Source organism: Lates calcarifer, linkage group LG23 (assembly GCF_001640805.2).
Source record: "Lates calcarifer isolate ASB-BC8 linkage group LG23, TLL_Latcal_v3, whole genome shotgun sequence".
Classification (NCBI taxonomy): domain Eukaryota; kingdom Metazoa; phylum Chordata; class Actinopteri; family Centropomidae; genus Lates; species Lates calcarifer.
In genome coordinates, this window is record NC_066855.1 from 7,320,163 (window position 1) to 7,339,774 (window position 19,612).

A 19,612-nucleotide genomic window follows, 5' to 3' on the forward strand; every position below is an offset into this window, starting at 1 on the left:
TATCAACTGGGTCTCAGGAACTAACACTAAGAGGAACGACAAGCGTTAGGGAAATCTTACTAGACGGACTTTTTCTGCTGATACACCGGAGGTAAGTTGTCATGAACAACATGATATAAGGGAGACTAAGAAAATACAAGTATTTTTTTTAAATGCTGGCTAAAACTTTTAGCTTCTCCGCTGAGTATGTCTTTATCCCCGAGGCGTCGAGTTAAATAGTTAAGGCGAACAAACGCGTTTCAGCTGAAAACCTGCAGCACTGGAAGAATCAGCATGGCCGAGCAAAGGCTGCTGTTTATAGGTACATTATAATTTGTATACATGTCTTCCCACGAGACTTGCTCCATGTAAGTGTGCGGTCTAGCGTGGGTTGTTTTTAGCTGAAAAAAATGTGGATTTAAATGGTTGATAGTCCCAAGTTTAATTTAGCTTACACGTGTTAGGTTTACATTACAATTAAAGGTAGTTAATACAATTCAAAGTCAATTAATTTCCCTCAAAAGTAAGTCATTGTCAGGTTTGTGTGTCTGTTCATTCAACAGACATTGAACCGAAGTCAAACAGCTCCGCTCCTGCTGAAGGCAGAGCTGAGAAACCCCTCTGGACTCGTAGTGACAACACCTTCAGATTCAACTTCCTCCCTGACAACTCTCCAGCTCTTCAGCAGAAAACATCTCTATCAGACAGGACTGAGCCACCACAGAGCCAGATATCCTTTACCGGAGGGGGCTCTGCTTTTGCCTTCAACTTCCAAATCCCTGGTGTTTCATCTGTAGAAGATATGGAGACGGCAGAGACCCCGGACACGTCTTCCCCGGGGAGCCAACGATGCGTCCCAGAGGAAAAGCTGCAGGAGGTTAGCTCTCCACCTGAACTGTCAGCACAAGACAAAGCGAAGAAGAAGAAGAAGAAATCAGGGAAGAAAAAAGCCTCAGATACCACTGAGGCACAACAGAAGCCAGCTGAGGGGAGTCAAGGAGGTGAAGACACAGAACTGGTCAGTGTGAGATGTTTTTTTCCTTTAGCACAACCATGTTGGGTTCCGGTTTTGGTGGATTTGATGTCCAAATGAAACTGTGTGTTTCAGAGTGCAGAGGAGCAGCTGAACAGACAGCTGGACTGGTGCATCGAGCAGCTGGAGCTGGGAATGAGATCTCAGAAGGGCACACCGAAACAGAGTTAGTGTGATGTTAACTTTACACAGCATAGGGCTTGAAGTGTGTTTAGTATGAGTACAGCAGGATAAACCTTCTAGACACAAGATACAAATGATTCTTCAGGCCTTTACACCTAGTATTAACAGGTGTAAAAGGGGTTTACTCCTTAATAGGGCCATATACAAAGTTAAATATGACACATACTTAACTGTTCTGAGGTGTGACACCTTGAATTCTTGAATATGTTCTCCCTGTAGAGGAGGAGGCCTCTCGTGCCCTGAAGACTCTCCGTAGCTCAAAAGCTCCCCTGGTCAAGAAGAGGCAGGTGATGAGAGCCATGACTGGAGACTACAGGAAAAAAATGGAAGAAGAGAAGAACAAGCAGTTCAAACTCATTCAGAGTGGTGAGTAGAGTAGAGCCATTTGAACAGTAAAAACTACACGTTTAAAAATACCTACCTTGAAACCCAATAAAAGTCTGCAGTTGTAGTGCAGTTAATTGACAGATTTCTCTGTTCCCAACAGAAATTTCATCAGCTCAGGTCAAAGTTGTGTCAGACTCCCCAAAAGCGCCTGTTTTCCACCGGAGAGCCAAAGTCAAAACCCAGACCCCAGCCACAGAGGAGGACCCACAGCAAGCCGAAGCCCAGAATTCAGACCTGACGCCACAGAGTCAGGAGGAGACATCAGGTTTTGTCTTTACTCCATCAAAGGAAGAGTTTCGCTTCAATTTTATCTGATTTTTCACCCTGAAGACAAACTTTTCACCATGGGTTCTGTTGGACTGTGCCTGGACAGCCTGGTCTGAGCTGGACATTCTTTGTGATAGAAACAATGAAAAGCAGACAAAACAAGGCCACAAAGGAGATAATGTGAGGAAAACTATTACAAACAATTCTAATATTCAAAACCCTTAACTCACTGCAGCTTGTACCATATTTCCAAATAAATCATTTTGTATTTATGTTTGCATTATTATTATTATTTTTTTTATATATATAATAAATGATGTTCATATCTTTCACTTTCATTCATGATCTGTGAGTTTAACCAAACCTGTACCCTACTTATACAATGTGTTTACAATTAACAATCCTTTTGAACTTTATGTAATTTCCTATTCACACTGAGGTCAGGTCAATCAACAGGTACATTTTGTAATGAGACAAGTCTGAATTTATCAGTTTAGTCAGATTTGTTTTTGGGTGGGGATTAAAAAAAAGATGGAAAAGGTTGCTAGAGTAATTATTTCTGCTTTACAGTCATTATACCTGCAGCAATCTGAACGCTAAAATGTCATGTATTGATAATGTTACCTACAATGATATAGGAACTTTCAAAAATAATGTCTTATCTGGAGTACTTGCAACTGTCCACACTAAGACCTGTAAGAAAAGGTCACAAGTTGACTTCATTCTGAAAGGCCAAAAGAAAGACTGGGAACCATTACTGTCAGGGAATACTATGATTGAGTGACACTGTTTGCGAAACCTGAAGTGTTATTTCCTTAACTAACAAATATATATGAGAGTTTTTTTTTCCCTCAAATCAGAGAAAAAAGATCTGATTTTTTTCTGCTGACTCCTCAGATGTTTCTCTGGATCCCTGGAGGGATCCTCACCCCCCAGGTTGGGAGCAAATGTCTGAAACTAAAACAATCAGATTCTTCAGCTCACAAAACCGGATCTCTCTCCTGTAGGGAAATGCTGTTGGTTTTAGACAAGACAACAAAACACTGGAGATGTATGCAAACTATGTGCAGCTGAAAAAGTGCAGCGGTATCTCTCAAACAGGAAAGGGCGGGGTGTGGTTCAACACGAGCACAATTGAGTGTGACACACAAAACAAAAAAGTTTGAACCGCTGAGAAAACAGACTACCTGTTGCTTGTAAGTTCTGAACTTACTTGTTTTCAGTGTGAAATTTTAGTTTGTTTAGTTTGTCGTTTGGCCATTGTGTAGATGTATGGTGGGCAAAGGTTTACATCGGGGTTGACGTTTTCTCGATAAGCTAACGTTGAACTAGCTAAAAGCAAAGTTGGGAGTTAGCTAGAACTAGTAAAGATATACAGCATATTCACTCAAGCACCGCAAGCCAAAAGCTAGTATTATTCAGTATTGTTTGTATGTGTATTACAAACTGAACCCCACGACACTTCGCGGCTCTTGCTGACTGAAAGTCAGGTAAAACTCTTCTGTTTGTTTTGTAGATTTGCTCAGTCGCAGGGCCACCTCTCTGTTTTCAGGTGTGAGGAGGGACGAGTGAAGAGGTGGAAAATGTCTGAGCTAAGCGACGAGGCCAGTGAATCCGAACAGTTGGGTGCCAGCCTCTCCCTGTGGCTGGGTGACTCCCTGGTGCGACCTGAGGAGCTGGATGTTCCCTTGGACCTCCACACTGCCTGCTCCATCGGCCAGTACGACGTGGTGGCAGAGTGCATCAAAAAGTGGGTGCCTAAATAAGTATACTCTCTCCCAGGTGTCTACCCTTTCCTCTTCAACCTATACATCTGTGATTTTGTTTGTTTTTCAGACGTGAGGTGAACCTAGATGGTAAGAACATTGGAGGATGGACCCCACTGATGTATGCATCCTACATTGGACATGACAACATTGCAAATCTCCTGCTGGAGGCCGGCGTGAATGTAAATGCAACCACTGCCAAAGGTCTAACCCCGCTGATGCTGGCAGCAAGCTGTGGCAATGAAAGTATCGCATATTTCCTGCTTCAGGTACAAAGAAGCCAATGTTGACACAAATTAGTACAACTGTTGCACCTGTCAACAATTTTCAAATCGCTACGAGTTGATTTTCATACCGTAAAATGAATGGAAAAACAAATGCTGCCACTTTGTTATTCTGAGTGTGAAAGGCTTTTTGTTTTTCTTATCCTAAAAGCAAGGTGCTGAGTTGGAGCTGAAGGACTCAATGGGCTGGACTGCTCTGTTCCACTGCACAAGCACAGGCCACCAACAGATGGTCAAGTTCCTGCTGGATAACAACGCAGATGCCAATGTCAAGTGAGTGTCTAAATTCATCCCAATGCTACTGCAAACCTCCCATCCAGAGTTTTTTCATGACTTTTTCTGTCGTCCACAGGGAGCCAGGGTCTGGTTTCACTCCCCTGATGGAGGCTGCTGCATCTGGACATGAAATCATAGTTCAGTACCTGCTTGATCACGTGAGTAGGTCACTGTTTACAAAATATGCTCTTTGCTGTTTTGTGTGTCAAATATTGAGCTACAGCAGCAGAAAATGTGCACAGTGCCACTGGGGATGTGCGATGACATGACACAAAGGACAAGCTCAACACTTTCCTGCAAGGGATAAATTAAGTATTTCTTATTCTGATTCTGATTGTCCTGCTGACACAGAGCTAATGCCTTATGATCCTAACATCTGTTTTGTCTTATTCATCAACAGAAAGTTAGAGTAGATGATCGTAATGCTAAAGGAGAGACTGCCCGCACCCTAGCAATGAAGTACGACTATACCAAGATTGTCAGCCTCATCGACTCACGCTCCCCAAGGATCAAACTAGGTGCTTATCTCAACAGCTCAACTTCTTATTGTTTATTTTTTACTAAATAATCTGTAATTCTTTCTTTTTTTTGTCATCCTGCCAGGACATTTTGATGACCTGAGCTCCTCTGAGGACTCGGACAGCGCACCCCCAAGGATAAGGCCGAGCCGAAACCGGGTCAAAGGCATTAGCATCCATGATGGACCTCAGGCCATTGCCCAGTTCCGAGTAGGAGGCACCAGCAAACTGTGTGGTAGTGTAACATAATAAATATTCCCTGAATTCTGCAATGAAGCAGCTTTATTACCATATTTATTACATTCATTACTATAGTCATGGGTGAGACAGCAGTTTGTTAATGCTCCTCTCCTCACAGAGCGTCCTGCTGTGCCACCAGGCTACATGACGTTCCGTAATATTGGTGAACAGAGTGATGGCCTCTGCTACCGTGATGTGACCTCGCCCATCAACGAGCTGGACGGCCAGAGCAACAGCAGCAGAGGTGACACTACCGCTGTTTTGTGACAATAGTAATAAGTCTCTGAAATACATCTGAAAATATCAAAATATTATCTCTGTTACTGCTGCAGATGACAGTCCATTCTTTGACAATGACATGCCCACCATGAGGAGCAGCAGTAGCAGTAGCGAAGGCTTGCCTCATGTGATTGGCCTCAACTGGGAAGGCTCTGTGGAGAGTAATGAGGTGAACACAAGAGCACATAAATCCCGCTGTTGTGGAGGCAAGCTCCAGATTCTTTTTTAAATTGCAGTCACAGACAGATGTACTTTTGTCCATCAGGACTCGGACCAGTGCGAAAAGAGCAGCTCTCGCAGAGTAAACAAGAGCCATCACTCAAAAGGCAAGAGTCGCCACGGGAGCAACGATGCGGCTCACTCTAGCGGTACAGGGAACTGTGGGATACGCGCACATGTTGTTCCTCCTCCCTCCTACACTGGTCCAAAGGCATGTCTGTGTTTTGATCTGACATTTTGATCGATTAGTGTAACCTGTGGTTCACAGCCACTTAATTCAAGGCTGTGTCTGCTTCTTGAGCAGACCTATAATCTCTGAACTTCTGATCTTCCTGCAGGATCTGGCAGAGTTCTTGGAGCAAATTGGCTTCTCGAAGTATCTCCCATTACTTGAAGAGCAAGATATTGATCTTCGGATATTTCTCACCCTGACTGAAAATGATCTCAAAGAAATAGGAATCACGTAAGAGACTTTGGTGCTACTTTTTCTCATTCACCCCTGCACATACAGTGTTTGTGTTTTGCATGGAATAATACATTCCTTTCTTGTTGTGTAGGTTGTTTGGACCCAAGCGTAAGATGACCTCAGCTATTGCAAGGTGGCACAGCAGCGCTCGACCACCCAGTGATGCCCTTGAACAGGCTTATGCTGATCAGCTTGAGGCTAAGATGCAGGAGATGGCCATTCAGTTACACAAGGTAACCATAAAGCAATCACTCACTGTAACCACCCAAAAAATACTTCACATTTCTGACTTTTCTTGACTTAATAACATAATGACCTTTTATCCACATCTAACTGACAAACTCTCTGCTGCTGAAGTGCTGCGAGGAGGTGGAGAACCTGCAGAGCCAGGTCTCTCAGGAGAAAGAACTGCGCACAGTGATGGAGGGATGTCTGATGGAGGACAAGATGGCGTGGAGGAGGGTCCACACTGAGCTGGTGGAGAACCACCGGCTGGCTCAGGACATGAGTGCCACACTAGCAAAGGCCAGGACCTGCCGCAGCGAACTGCTCTCCTGCCTCGCTCCTGATGGCAACAGCAGCTCTTATACTGGCGTGGAAGATAAAACAAAAGATGACAGTGGTGTTAAAGGTGAGTTATTGTGCTGTGCTGGGTAGCACCTTGTACAGTTTGTGATTTTAAGAGAGGAAAAGAGTCTGTGATTTTATGTTTCCTTGTAGCTGCAGACGGCCTGACATGCTCAAGTGTTGTAGCGCTAATGAAGAAGCTGGATTCCTATGAAGAAGAACTGGGTAAGATGGCATAATGATCAGTGATTACAGTGGTTTTGTGTCATCAGGCCAGTCTAATGCTAATGCTGCTGTCTGGGTATTTCATCATAACAGCAGGGACCCTGCAAACTGTGCTGCAGAGTCTAAGGCGACTGAGTGCCCCCGAAAAAGTCTCAGATAGCTGGGAGCGGCCTTAACCTTTCCAGGTGAGCCTTCACTGGATGGACACAACAAAAGCTAGAATATTTCTACAGCTGTTTAAGAGGAGAAAATAACTTTCTTTCTTACCTTCCCAAGGGGTTTCTGCCAATTATCGACGGAGGGTGATCTAACCACCCTGAACAATCTCACTGAAATGCGAGAAGGCCAAAGATGAGGCCAGCCCTCTCGGACTCGACGCAGCCGACCTGCTGCCCCTCTGGGATTGGCTGATGGACCAGCCAGATGTGGACAAGACCAAGGGTAACAGCAGCTGCTGCAGGGAGAAGACAAGCAGGCAGGAAGGGTACCTGACCCCCCGACATGCTTGTGCTGGTGAATACTGGGTTGTGAACATGCACAGAGAGGAGGAGGGACTGATCATGGATCAGAGGCTGTAATACTGTGAAGCATTTGTACAAACTGTACACTCTTCCTATATGAAATGTGCTTTAAGTTATCCTCATGCCACCAAGTGAGGAGGTGCAGATTTTTAAGAGTAGAGAAGTAGTCTGTTCAGTTAAAGTAAGCTCTACAGTGATAGTGTATGATTTGAATGTAATCTTCTTATTTGTATGTTGTTTAATAATAATGTCCTGCTGAATGCATTTTGATGAGCTGAAGATACTAGACAAGAAAAACCTGCAAAGACCTGTGAGTTAATCATTTAAACCAACATGTTACACCAGGGAAGGTCTTTTCAATCCATTGTCATTCTGTGGACATGAGTTATGAATAAAATGATAACATTTCAGAACAGACACATTTTCCAAGCAAAATAGCAGTTTCACATTCTTTTTCAAAGCACAGTATAATTGACAGTCCAGTTTTAGATTCCACTCATTGGTGCTATCAAGTGGTTAGTTATTACCTTGTGAATTTACTGTGTATCACCCAGAACAGGATCTGTTCTACCCTGAAATCCTCCCAGATCTTTAAAATGCTGGATAGTCTTATTTGGACTAAAATTAAAACCTAGTTAACTGAATGTACAGGGTGGACGTTTCAATACTGTCATTATTCTACTCGTTTTGAACTGACAGATACACATACTCTACATACAAATAAAACAGAAACAGATATTTTTTTCTATTAAATGTATTTCAGTGTGATCAGATGTTGAAGCAGATCCTTGTGAGATAAACAACCTTTGTACAAATGTTTCTTTGCTTATTTTCATGTCCATGTACAGCATGTATTAGGACATTATAAACTAGATTACACTATTTCAGCCTGTTATACTCAAGAGTTTAATTTGGAGCTTGGTGAAGAGCAGCAGAAAACAAAATTATTCATGCTGTTATGCCTTTGGATTTCAAATTCATGCACAAACTAAAACTGTCCGGTGTAAAGGTTAGGATAAAGTGTGGGCACAGGTGTCAATTATACTTTACACTTAAGTCTTTTTAAATATTTCTCTGTGCTCTCATTTTTCTTTCTAAAAGGGAATATTCATGGTGTTCAGCGGGCTCTGCATCAGACTTCAGCAGATGTGGGAATATAAGAATGTATTATGAATATTCTTCTCTTAAATCAACACTGAATATTGCTTGTCTTCACTCTTGGAGTTGCACAAACTCCAGGTCCTGTCCCCTGCCCTGTCCAGATGTTTGATCTAATCAGGTGGTTCAGGTCAGTCTGACTTGATAAGGTCAATATTTAATCTGTTAACACTGCAGGGCAGATGTGTGCAGACTGAGCTGGGGGGTGGGTTGGGTTGGGGGGGGGTGTCAGGGATTCCCCTTCTGATTGTTGGGATGTCCTCTTATCGATAACATGTGAAAACCCTCTATTGTGCCCAAGGCCTTGGCGGTAAATCGATATGATGACAGTTGACACTCTGTAACAACCATGGCATGATATGGATGTTGCTGGAGTTTGGCTTTTGATCCAGATACAGCAGCCTCAGGCCTGCAGGTTTTTTAAATGAGCACAGACTCCGCCCAGCTCGTACATCACTGCTCTGCCCTGGTAATGACAGGACAACTGATTTTTTTTTAAAACTGAAACTGAATATATCAATTACTAGTGTTAGGTTAAGATGCTATAAAAAGGGTGATGAGAAACTAATGACTACTAATGAAGTCCTGATCTTTTATTTCTGATGCTGCACTATCCACTGGTGCATATGTAGTTTGTGCCTTGTTCAAAATCACCTCTAGTGCTGCTCTGCTGCTGATTTACAAACTTGGCGGCAGACAGGAGTGGAAGACCAGCACTTGTGATCCTGAGCGGCCTCCAGAATGTAAATCATCATCAAACATAATCAGTGCTGAGAGTTGAGACTGGAGGGATAAATTATTCTGCATCTCTCAGTGATAATTTACTCATCTCATGAAAGGCTGTCAGCAAAACTGACAACTAGATTGTAAAATCCTCTAACCAGTGATTCAGGCTATACAGCCCTGGATGTAACAGGGATTCATATAGTAACAGTCAAAATTTCACCAAAGATGAAGCAGCTCTGTTGAGGTTTATCTGGACAGAAGTTGTCTCTGTTGGCTTCGATGGTTATCTGTTGTGTATCTCACCAGCAGTGAGATAAAGAAACTATGACAAGCAAACACATTGTGTCTAGCTGGTGGACTAGAGGCTAGAGATGTTGGCGGGTTGCCAACTGGGATTTCTGGGCCCATGAGAGAAAAGTGTGGTTGAGGAAAAAAAAACAAGTAGTGTTCTCACTTTGCTGTTGTTGAGAAAAGCGTTTTACCCGTACTGTTCCACTGGGACTAGATGTACTGGGCAGCTGTCAGGTGTACCGTACCAACATAGATGTGAATGATATGAAACGCTGCAAAGAAGTGAAGCCTTTTCTGGCAAATGTAGAGGACAAAACAGACATTACTGCTCCAGGACAACTCAAGTGTAAATTCTGTAGGTATTGCTTTAATGTACTGCTTGAGTAGAGAGCTATTTCTCATATAAATTAATTCAACATTATCTACAGTGTTTCAAAATAAGATTTAGGCATTATGTACAAACATTAACAATCCACTTAAGATGAGCAAAAAAGTCTTGCTGTACAGCCTTCCAGGTTTTACTGAGGGGTTTAAAAACAATGTAAAATGCAGCAAATGTAGGTTTATGAAATATATTGTTAAATTCTTTGAATATCTATCATATTATCTGCTCATGTACAAATTCAACAATGGTTCAAAAACCAATTCAAGTGCAAATGTAAATTCACACGATTGTGTTGGCTTGTGAATAGCTGTCCAGGAGAGCACATATAAAACTAATCCTCCCTCAGACCCTGTAGATCAGAGCTCTGACTGATGTCACTTCAAGTACACACAGAACTGTTGTTCTTTCCACAGTGAGAAATCACTGAAGGCCCTCGCAGAGGGAGATGAAGACATCTTATTTGTCTGTGGTGTGTGTGATGATCCAGGGCTGTGTGAGGACCGATTCCCACTCCCACAGAGGACCAGCTGTGTGAACAGTGGGTGTGATGGTCTCAAGTGTACTCACACAGGTGACCGCAGCCAGCAGGGCAGTGTGTGCTGCTTTTCAGCCAGTTCATTATGTGCTCCAGATGTCCGCCATGGCTGCAGCCCTGACACCACACAAACAGTCCCTTCACCACGTGATGGCACACCGCACATACACTGGCACACTGGTGGCACCTAGAGGAGAGACACAAGGCACTTGTCAGAGCTTGGTTCTTGTCAGAATTAAATAAATATTCAGTGCACTGTGCAGATGTTGCATTTAATACCACATAAGAAGCAGTGTACATAGGAATTACACTCATATACTGGGAGCAAAAATGACAAATCCCACCAACAGTTGGTAAGATTTGTCATTTGATTGATTGTTGTACAGATTAAACACAAAAGATACATGTTAATGAGTGAGCTTTTAAGGTGCTAGTAGGTGGATTTTGTTACCTTTGGACAGCTGGGCTAGCTGGTCTCTGGAGGTAACTTCATATTTATTGTACAGACATGAGAGTGAATAAGCATATTCCCCAAAATATTAAACTAATGGTCAAATTTCTGCATATTTCATGACAAAAATGACCAATTTCAACAAAACTGGATGGAGTTTAAGAAAAGTAAATTCATTTCAGGGTTCATATTAATTGCAAAACACTACCTTATGGCAATTATACAAAGGTATGACAGTAATACACACACATATACACACACTTTGCTCTCTAAAATTAAATTGTGATGTAGTGTTCATACCTGTCACAGATCCAGCCCTTGTTGCTCATTGGCCGCTTGCAGTTGCTGCAGTTGATGTGCAGTGTTGTAGATGCCTGGTTCAGGCAGGTGATGGCGCTGCATGTACTCAGCTTGATGACCTCATTGGACACGTTCCACAGCTCAAATCGCTGCAGCAGGTCTATGTAGGACATGTACCAGTGCTCCTGAAATGGAAACACAACTCGCTCAGGGTTTCCTATTTTGTCTGCTTACTTTTTCCAAAGTGCAATGTCGTAAATTAATTTTAAGACTTGGATGTTTTGGTAGTGAACAGGTAAGCCATTTAAAACTAGAAGTCATATTTAACTTTTTTATCCACATGAATCATATCCTATAAATCAGTATAAATATATCAGACCTGAAATGTTTGATATTTGTTCAGGAAACAGCTGCAACTTAGGATATATAAATATTTAAAATCATTCATCATTCTTTTAAGCACAGTACAAACTTTTGAACCTGCTTTTTGATCAATGCAGCTGCCAATAAAAAACTCAGAAGTTCATGTCCAAAATATGTTGAAATGCAGTAAACAAGGCTGTGGTTGTTACAACAATGAGCAAGACACCTGCGTTTTTTTGTTTTATCTGACCTGGGTGAGGTCATCAATCTCTTTACGGATCCGGTCCCCCAAGACGATAAGCACAGACACGGCCATCTGCACGTCGCCCTGCTCAGCGTAGTAGCTCAGCATCTCCCGCACAATGGGGCAGAAGAAGCTGGCGGGTAGATGCGGGCTGAACAGCGGCTGGGAAATGGAAATGAGAGAAAAGGACTCGATAGGTGTCAGACAAGTGACCTCTGCCTCGTTGCCGCTGACATGTGGGGAGTCGGCCTTGTCCTGCTGAAGGTGCTCGGGCGCAGAGGGGTTATCCATGATCTCGTGGCGCAGCTGGAAGGCCTCCTGGGGCAGCGTGTACTCCTGCTCCTCTGTCATGACAAAAGGAGCAGAGATAATATTAGACAAAAGAGTGCTGAGCACAGAGGCAGTTATAAATAGCTGGTACTGACGTAGGCAACTCTTTAGTTTCCTTGAAGATGAGACTGTGACCGACCTGTTTGGTTGTCGTGCTCCATAGAGTAGAGGTCATCATCATCTAACTCAGCATCACCAAACATATATTCAGCCTGGCCCTCGCTGCCCTCGGTCTCCTCATTTTCTGAAATTGAATGGGTTAATTATACAAGTAATGACACAACATAAGGACATCAAGACCTTCTCAATGTTCAGCTTGGAATCTAAGACTTAAATGATCACTCTCACCTTCATTATTATTGCTGATGTGCATGTTTCCAGGCTCCAGGTGGATGTTGTCCTGTCTGCTCTCACCTTTACTGCGCTCCAGTCTGCTCTCTGTGCCCATCCCTGAGCCCATTTCCTTCATGCTGAAACTGAAAACACAATGCATATCAAAATTAGGCTGTAAATGTCCTGCATCTACCGTATTGTAATGGCACACGCTAACAAGCTTGTTTACCTGTTCATTAAAGGCAAAGTGCCCAGTTTACTGAGGTTGTGGTTTGGACCGGGTGTTGTGAGGTTTGCTGGGTCAGAGAACATGATTCTCAGCATGGTCCATGTTGTGGAAACCTTTGAATCAAAGAAAAAAAAGGTAGAAAGTAGAAAATGGTTACAGTTGGAGATCTAACAGGTTGTTACTTTTTGTTCACCATGAACTAATGATTCAGTTTGTTGTGTCTTGCCTTTAAATTATGCTGGAAATACAAAACTTAGAGTGAAATGTTTACAAATAAACCAATTAATGCTGAATATGACCCAGAGAGCAGGATTAAAATACTCTAGACTATATCTTTATTCTAAAACCTTAAAAAATTGAGTTAATGCATTATTGCAAATATTGCATACATTAATAAATAACGAAAACAATTGTTAGTTGCAGCCTTGTGCAGTTAAATACTCTTCCAAGAGTCTGATGAGTAATGAAAAAAGTAACACGCGATGTGAAATGTATCAGTTTTGCAGTAATCAGTCATAATCTGTTAAATTTCCATTTAAAATGACAATATCAAAACCAAAGCAAAAATTTGTTAATGCAATAATCTCTCTGACCTGAGGTCTTTTGAGCTCCCGTGCCACCTTGGCATTGTGATCACACAGCTCAGCAAACGGCTTCCCGCTGAGGAGGTAGAGTTGTGCTGTCTTGACAAACCAGTCCATGCGGTTACTGTCCAAGTCTGTCTCAAAGACGCTAAGAGCACTGGACACATGGGCAAACTGTTCTGTCTGGTCGGGCTTCTTGAAGAAAAAGATGGGATAACGACGGTCACCTCCAGGGTAAGGCTTTCTGTTGGCATCACTGCTGATCAGACTCTCCTTGGCTGCAAACGCCAAGTCACCAAACAGTCCAAAGCACAGTCCCTCTGGGTTGGCCTTGTCCACGGGACGAGTGGCGTCCTTGAACATATGCTGGTAGAGTGTACTGTCTTTGGAGCCAGAAAGCAGAAAATGAGGGTCATGCTGGTGGCGCCACACAATACCAGTGGTCACATCTTTGTGCTCCTCAAAGGTGGCGAAGGGAATGAAAGGTCTGCGAATGTCCCACACATAGATGTTGTGGTCCACCATCATGGAACAGGTGGCCAGATGAAACTTTCTCTCAGGCCGCCACTTGACCCGTGCCACTGAGGCGATCGTCTGGACACAGTAGATCTCCTTGGCCCTGTTGGTGGTCATGTCCCAAACCTTCACCATCTTGTCTCTGCCTCCTGTGGCCAGCCATCCCCTGGAATAAAAAAAGGTAGGAAGCTATTAACAAATAATAATAAATCAAGTTTGGATAAATAAGTGCTTCACTTCCATAAACAGCAAAACAACCCAACAGCATCTTGGTTTGTGTTGGTCATTTCTCTAACCTGTCATCAGGGTGCCAGTCACAGCAGAACACAGGGCCAGTGTGGGCAGTGAACATTCGCTCATAGCGGTCTGGCCGTCTGATGTCCCACAGCTGGACGTTGCCATTCTCAAAGGACGCAGCAAATGTGAAATAATCCTTCATGCTGAATTGGACGTCCCTTACACTTTCTGACTGTCCTGGAGGAAAAAGGCGTAAAAAAAATCAATAACAGGGATATTAGAGGAAGATGATTGAATATCATTAGTGATTTTGAGAACTACATTTTTAATACGAGTCAGAATGTGGAGTGAGAGAGGCTATATTACAGTATATTAACTGATCAGAGAAAACTTAAGACATTAGTTCTGTGTCATTAGTCTAAAACTGGAGATATTTCTTTGCTCACTTAAAGAAATACATTAAATCATTCCTTTCTTATAAAGGTAATTAGTTACTTTGTTTAATTATTTGACAATGGCCTGGCTCTTCTTTTGCACCTCTGTTAGGAGAGAAATTGTACTTTTTGTCCAAAACAAGTATCAGTACTATAGCATCTGCCTGAAATAAACATTGTAACGCACTGAACCACAGATATCTGAAGACAGAGGCTGTTGTGTGTTGTACATGTTGTGATTCTGGGATCTTGGGATATGAGAATGCCCCCTACTCAAAATTTAACAAACTGGTATGTTATGAAAGTTGAAATTCAACAATGCTCAAAAGAATACCTGAAATATTTCTATAAACTTGACAATAGAATCACACTGTAAATACATTAAAATGAAATTTAAACATTTTCTGCTAATGTTCTTTTTCAAAGAAATCAGAAGTTATATTTAAGAAGAAGAAATGATTAGAATTTAATGCTACATTAGACTAGATTAAAAGCTTTATCACTACCTGAGAAAGTGCTGACAGATTCCTTCTTGCGCAGGTCGAAGCACTTCATGAAGCCATCTTGCGAGCCACTTAGCAGCATGTAAACCTCTGTGGGGTGGAAGCACACCTTGTTGACTGTGCGTTTGTGCTCAGTAAACAGCTGGTCCTGCTTGTTACGAGACGGTTTTCCAAGGTTCCAGGTGACCACCGCCCCATTGGTGGCAGCCGTGGCCAGCAGGTTCTCCTCCATCTGGTGCCACATTACATCCGCACAGCTGAAGTTGAGCGAGGGTTTGCGACCAACACGGAGATTCAGCTTCTCCACAAACTGCTCCTCCTCCAGTGCGTAGATCTTGAAGATGTTGCGGCCAGCCACCACCACCTGTGTGGCGTCACGGCACACGCTGATGGCATTGGCAGGAGCGTCCAAGTGGCAGAACATAGTTCGGCCACTGATGGCATTGCTGCTGAGAGCTGTGGTAACCCGTGACATCTTCTCCATGTCCCTGTTGCAAACAACAGTAATTTTTTTTCTTGAGCCCAGGTGCGATAAAAGTGACTAAGATCCATCAAAGAAACAGCACATTCACTTGTTATTTGCTGTGGCTATTTTTGCACTACTGCCAGCTGTAAAAGACATCTGACAGTCCAGAAATCCACCAGAGGGTGGCAGTGTAGCAAGATAAAACCTTACACTTGCACAGCCTTTGGTATTGGGGGCAGGAGGGATGGCAGTGTGTAACAAACCAATTAATGAACAGTATTATACATACTTTAACATTTAAGACAATGAAATGGCTGCTGTACTTACTTGGTGAAGAACTGTTGGCCTCTTCAATATCAGCAGCAGCACAGAGTGCTCCTCATGTGTTCCCATGAGAGCCAACTTCCTAGTAAGAGATGACATGTGAGCGTCACAGTGATACTATATGGGTTTATAGCTAGGACAGATATTTCATATGTGCCAGAAAAAAACAGTCCAAAACTACTTGTTTTGCACTTTTTATCACAGAAATATGACCACAATAAATAATAGTAACATGCTGATTAATGTGGCATTATGCTGCAAATTTCACACATTTAACTATATCAACTGATCATCATGTTTTCTCTTTAAATGTAAGGTTGCAACAAGATGCCAAGCTATTATTGGCTTATAAAAGAGATTATTATTTCAGTTCTGTACTGTCACGTGTCCATAACGTTTGTTTACCTCTGTCTCGTCTTTCTTTATTCACCTCCTCCCACCGCCCTACCTAGACCTAGTGATTGATTAATAGCTGCTTGGTGCTCACATGAGCACAGTGGAGGTGAACACGAGCTACCCAAACAGTGAGAGATCCCACTCACCCATTAACTTTGTGCATGAACACTACTCAAATTGAGAGAGCTGGGTGCTCCACCACCTACATTACACCCTTGGTTTCATGCTCTGGTTGTGCTTCATTTCACTCCAAAATATAGTTAAATTGCAGCTGTGTATAAACCGTCAGGGGTGTTCACTAGTTAAACTCACACTTCAGTGTAGCTGCTCCATAAACATGACTGGAATGTGATGCTAATGCTAGCTGGCTAACCTAGATACCGAGCACTTTTTCAAAGACGAAACGCGCTCGACGCAAGCTAAGTTTTACACGTATGTCAGACAGTCAGAGAACTATCACAAAGTGTATCCTATTAGATAAAAGTGTGTGCGCAAAGTAAAAACCAAAGTATTGCAGGGGACAAACCTGAAACTGTTGCCCGCTGCTTGTACCGGATGTAGTATTTTGCGGTGTAATCTCGCGGGAATTCAGCGTCTCATAACGGAAGCATCACGATACTACCGCTCGTTCAGGAGTTTACAGGAGACGATCGGTCAGTAGTGGTATAGTTTTGATTTGTGTGTCCTTCAAACGAAGGCTAAAGCCGGATTTGTTGGAGCGAATCGAGGAAGTTTAAGGTGTGAAAATAATCCATGTTCAAATATAATTAACTATTAATTTAATTCCTGTAAGACAGATGTTTCACAAACAGTGCATCCAGGTAATGTTTGCATGTGTTTATAGGTGATGGTGTGAGCTCTCCATGCTGCCATGAGTGCTCTGTTTACCTGTGAGGAGCCAGCTACATGGAGGAGAGTGTATGAGAAGTACTGGGATGTAGTGGAGGCCAAGGCCAAGGGCAAGAAACCTGGAAAGCTGCTGAACCTTGACAAGTGGTAATCCTTTTTTATCCCCCGTCACAGCTACAGTAACACAATCATACTCAGCTTTACTGACTCACAATAACAGTTTATATTGAGTGGTAATGTAAATCTGTTCAGTCTGTCCTCTAGGCTTACAGAATTGGTTTTATCATAGCAGTATTTGTCCATGAAATACACAAAAATACAGTGCAGTGTACGCACGACCTTAGAAACAGCAGATTGAGAGTTTGCTCATCACAGGTCAGTAGCTTTATGATTTCATGACATGACATGGTTGAAACATCCAGAAAAAGATACATGGTTGACCTGTAGCTGTGGAATCTTTTGTACTTTTTATGAATGTAGTTATAAAAAAAAGTCTTAATACTGTGCAAAAGTTGTAGGCAGGTTGCTTCCAAAAATAATACCATTAATTGGTTGGCAGTTAACTTTATACAAAGTACAGGAAAAAGAAAAAAAAAACCTCAATCAAATCAATATTTATTGTGACCACCCTTATCTTACCCTAATCTATAATAATCTATATAATCTCCTATATGAATTGAGTTTAGTCAGCCTTGCTGTAAATATGAGACTAAAGGTAACTGGTTCTAATCTGTGTGCATCTGTGTTCAGGTACCAAGAAGAGCTGCCCACGCTCATTTCAAGTCGACCTGACAAACACGTCACTCTGTCAGAGCTGGTGAAACTGATGGAGTGGAAGCTCACTGTGAGTTAAGTCTAGACACTAAATCATAATAATCCCAAGAAATTTAAACACACTCACACACACACAAAATGTCACACTGCTCCAGTAAATGCTCCCTCACACATATAGTGCTGCCATTAGTCTAACAGCACTCAGCTGTGTCCTTGAGTGGCCCTGTGCGCTTTTCTGCAGAGGGGGAAGTTCAGGCCGAGACTGCAGCAGCTGGTGGCTTCCAACAGTGAGGATACTGTGGAGAAATGTTCCAGAAAGGCCTTCAGCCTCCTGCCTGATGTGCAGGCAGCGATTGCAGAGCTCAGCTCCCTGAAAGGAGTTGGCCCAGCCACTGCTTCAGGTTAGTGCAGCGACTACTTTATATTCTGTTTGTGAAGACAGAGTGTCGAACCTGCTTTCAGCGAAATGATAAAAGTCTGAGAATTCACCCTAATGTTTCTGTGATCCTCTTAAAACATAAAGCGACTGCCCTCTTAGTGAAGTGGCTGGGACTCCCTGCTCTCTGTTTTACTAGCTTGAATGCACTTCATGGCTACATTCAGCTTGGCTTGGGGCTGACTGTCCGTTTTGTTCCAGCTGTGTTGGCGGCAGGCGCTCCAGACCAGACTGCATTCATGTCTGATGAAGCCATGGAGAGTGTACCGGGATTAAAGCCCATCCAGTACACAGCCAAGCATTACGCTCTGTACCTGGGCAAGATGGTTGAGCGGACTGAAAAACTGAACAAAGGTGAGGTAATGACAGGGACGCAGAGGTGGTTACAGTTACATCAGCATTTCTCCTCTTTGCATTTTGTGGTACAACAGTGGTGTAGTACATCTGTTTTCTGCATTGTTGATTTAGCACACAAAATATGACACTCCTCCCATTACTACTGAATAAAATACCACCACTGGTTTATGAGGTACAGAGTGGTTTAAGCTCAAAATACAACTCTGATCTGCTGCACCAGCCAGACCTCTCTGATCATCTGGTCTGCCAGCTTTTCCCCAGAGTCAAAACAAAACTTGAAGAAGCAGCATTCAGTTTTCATGCACCACATGTCTGAAACAAATTCCCAAAAGACTTGCTCCGGCTCTCATCTCTTTTTAATTTAGGGCCTAAAACTTTGATCTCTGCCTTTGCCTTTTCTTAAATTAACTAACTTAACTTTCTTAAATAAACTATTCATCCTTATCTTGCATTGAACTGTAATTTCTTTTCTTTTTCTTAATCTGTTTTATTTAAATTTAGTCTATTTTTATCTGATTAAAAATATTCATTTTTATTTTTAAATGATTTGGGGATTTTTTGGGTGAAAAATACCATTTATTTGTCTTTTTACTCTCATACTGCCTCTAGAAATGGAAATGTTCTTGTTTAAGTGTTCAGGACAATGAATCAAAGGGGATTCATGATGATGATGAACAGAAAAAAACACTTGTCCCATTGATCCATGAAAAAAAAACAAAAAACATAACATACTTAGCACTCTGCATTGATATCATTTGCTGGCCTCCCCCTCTTGTCCTCAGTGGATCCCCAGCAGGACTGGACGCCCCACAGGCTGGAGCTGTGTCTGTGGGCGTTGACCATAGCCACTCAGCAGCTGCTCCCACTCGTAAAGGAAATAGATGTGAAGGGCAGTGGGGTGGCAGAGAAGTGCTCAGACCCTGATACTGACCAGAGACCAACAAAGAAGCTAAAAATGAGATGAAAATTAGAATTTTTACAATAAACATGCTTTAATGTCTGTCAGTTTTTGTATTTTTCTAAAATAATAAAAGACGTTACACCAAAGAGAATATACTGATCAGGTTTTTTTGTTGTTGTCATTGAGGATATTATTTTTATTTTGTATTTTAATAAAAGTCTATGAAGTGATTAATGTTATGGTCTATGAAAGTTTTTCAAACAGTGAAAAATGCCCACAT

The 19,612-nt window shown here is 42.4% G+C and overlaps 4 protein-coding genes across 6 annotated transcripts; 3 read left to right on the forward strand and 1 right to left on the reverse strand.

Moving 5' to 3' along the window:
• The first annotated feature begins 97 nt into the window (after nucleotides 1-97).
• lg23h8orf33 (linkage group 23 C8orf33 homolog) lies at nucleotides 98-2,181 on the forward strand. Its single transcript, XM_018681788.2, has 5 exons — nucleotides 98-301; nucleotides 543-997; nucleotides 1,088-1,178; nucleotides 1,415-1,561; nucleotides 1,683-2,181. Exons 1-5 carry the CDS (start codon nucleotides 274-276, stop codon nucleotides 1,895-1,897), a joined length of 936 nt encoding a protein of 311 aa, XP_018537304.1. The 5' UTR covers nucleotides 98-273; the 3' UTR covers nucleotides 1,898-2,181.
• Nucleotides 2,182-2,932: 751 nt separating this feature from the next.
• On the forward strand, nucleotides 2,933-8,026 carry anks3 (ankyrin repeat and sterile alpha motif domain containing 3). 2 transcript variants are annotated; one of them, XM_018681796.2, is made up of 16 exons: nucleotides 2,933-3,045; nucleotides 3,402-3,599; nucleotides 3,686-3,884; nucleotides 4,051-4,172; nucleotides 4,252-4,333; nucleotides 4,576-4,693; nucleotides 4,779-4,928; nucleotides 5,052-5,177; nucleotides 5,266-5,381; nucleotides 5,478-5,642; nucleotides 5,770-5,894; nucleotides 5,989-6,130; nucleotides 6,255-6,528; nucleotides 6,618-6,689; nucleotides 6,783-6,874; nucleotides 6,966-8,026. In XM_018681796.2, the coding sequence occupies exons 2-15, from the start codon at nucleotides 3,433-3,435 to the stop codon at nucleotides 6,863-6,865; spliced, it is 1,941 nt and encodes a 646-aa protein (XP_018537312.1). In that variant the 5' UTR covers nucleotides 2,933-3,045; nucleotides 3,402-3,432; the 3' UTR covers nucleotides 6,866-6,874; nucleotides 6,966-8,026. The 2 variants fall into 2 exon arrangements, with proteins under 2 accessions (XP_018537312.1, XP_018537311.1); XM_018681795.2 differs by having other exon boundaries at nucleotides 2,949-3,045; nucleotides 3,366-3,599.
• Nucleotides 8,027-9,732: 1,706 nt separating this feature from the next.
• wdr24 (WD repeat domain 24) lies at nucleotides 9,733-16,630 on the reverse strand. Of its 2 annotated transcripts, none has more exons than XM_018681791.2 (11): nucleotides 16,542-16,630; nucleotides 15,623-15,701; nucleotides 14,833-15,317; nucleotides 13,952-14,129; nucleotides 13,149-13,821; nucleotides 12,556-12,668; nucleotides 12,342-12,469; nucleotides 12,133-12,237; nucleotides 11,670-12,007; nucleotides 11,057-11,241; nucleotides 9,733-10,492 (listed from the first exon to the last, which is right to left on the reverse strand). In XM_018681791.2, the coding sequence occupies exons 3-11, from the start codon at nucleotides 15,311-15,313 to the stop codon at nucleotides 10,324-10,326; spliced, it is 2,370 nt and encodes a 789-aa protein (XP_018537307.1). In that variant the 5' UTR covers nucleotides 15,314-15,317; nucleotides 15,623-15,701; nucleotides 16,542-16,630; the 3' UTR covers nucleotides 9,733-10,323. The 2 variants fall into 2 exon arrangements, with proteins under 2 accessions (XP_018537307.1, XP_018537309.1); XM_018681793.2 differs by having other exon boundaries at nucleotides 15,623-15,697; nucleotides 16,542-16,577.
• On the forward strand, nucleotides 16,614-19,562 carry zgc:112496 (uncharacterized protein LOC541336 homolog). Its single transcript, XM_018681798.2, has 6 exons — nucleotides 16,614-16,753; nucleotides 16,860-17,011; nucleotides 17,615-17,708; nucleotides 17,880-18,039; nucleotides 18,276-18,428; nucleotides 19,214-19,562. Exons 2-6 carry the CDS (start codon nucleotides 16,887-16,889, stop codon nucleotides 19,393-19,395), a joined length of 714 nt encoding a protein of 237 aa, XP_018537314.1. The 5' UTR covers nucleotides 16,614-16,753; nucleotides 16,860-16,886; the 3' UTR covers nucleotides 19,396-19,562.
• Nucleotides 19,563-19,612: the final 50 nt, after the last annotated feature.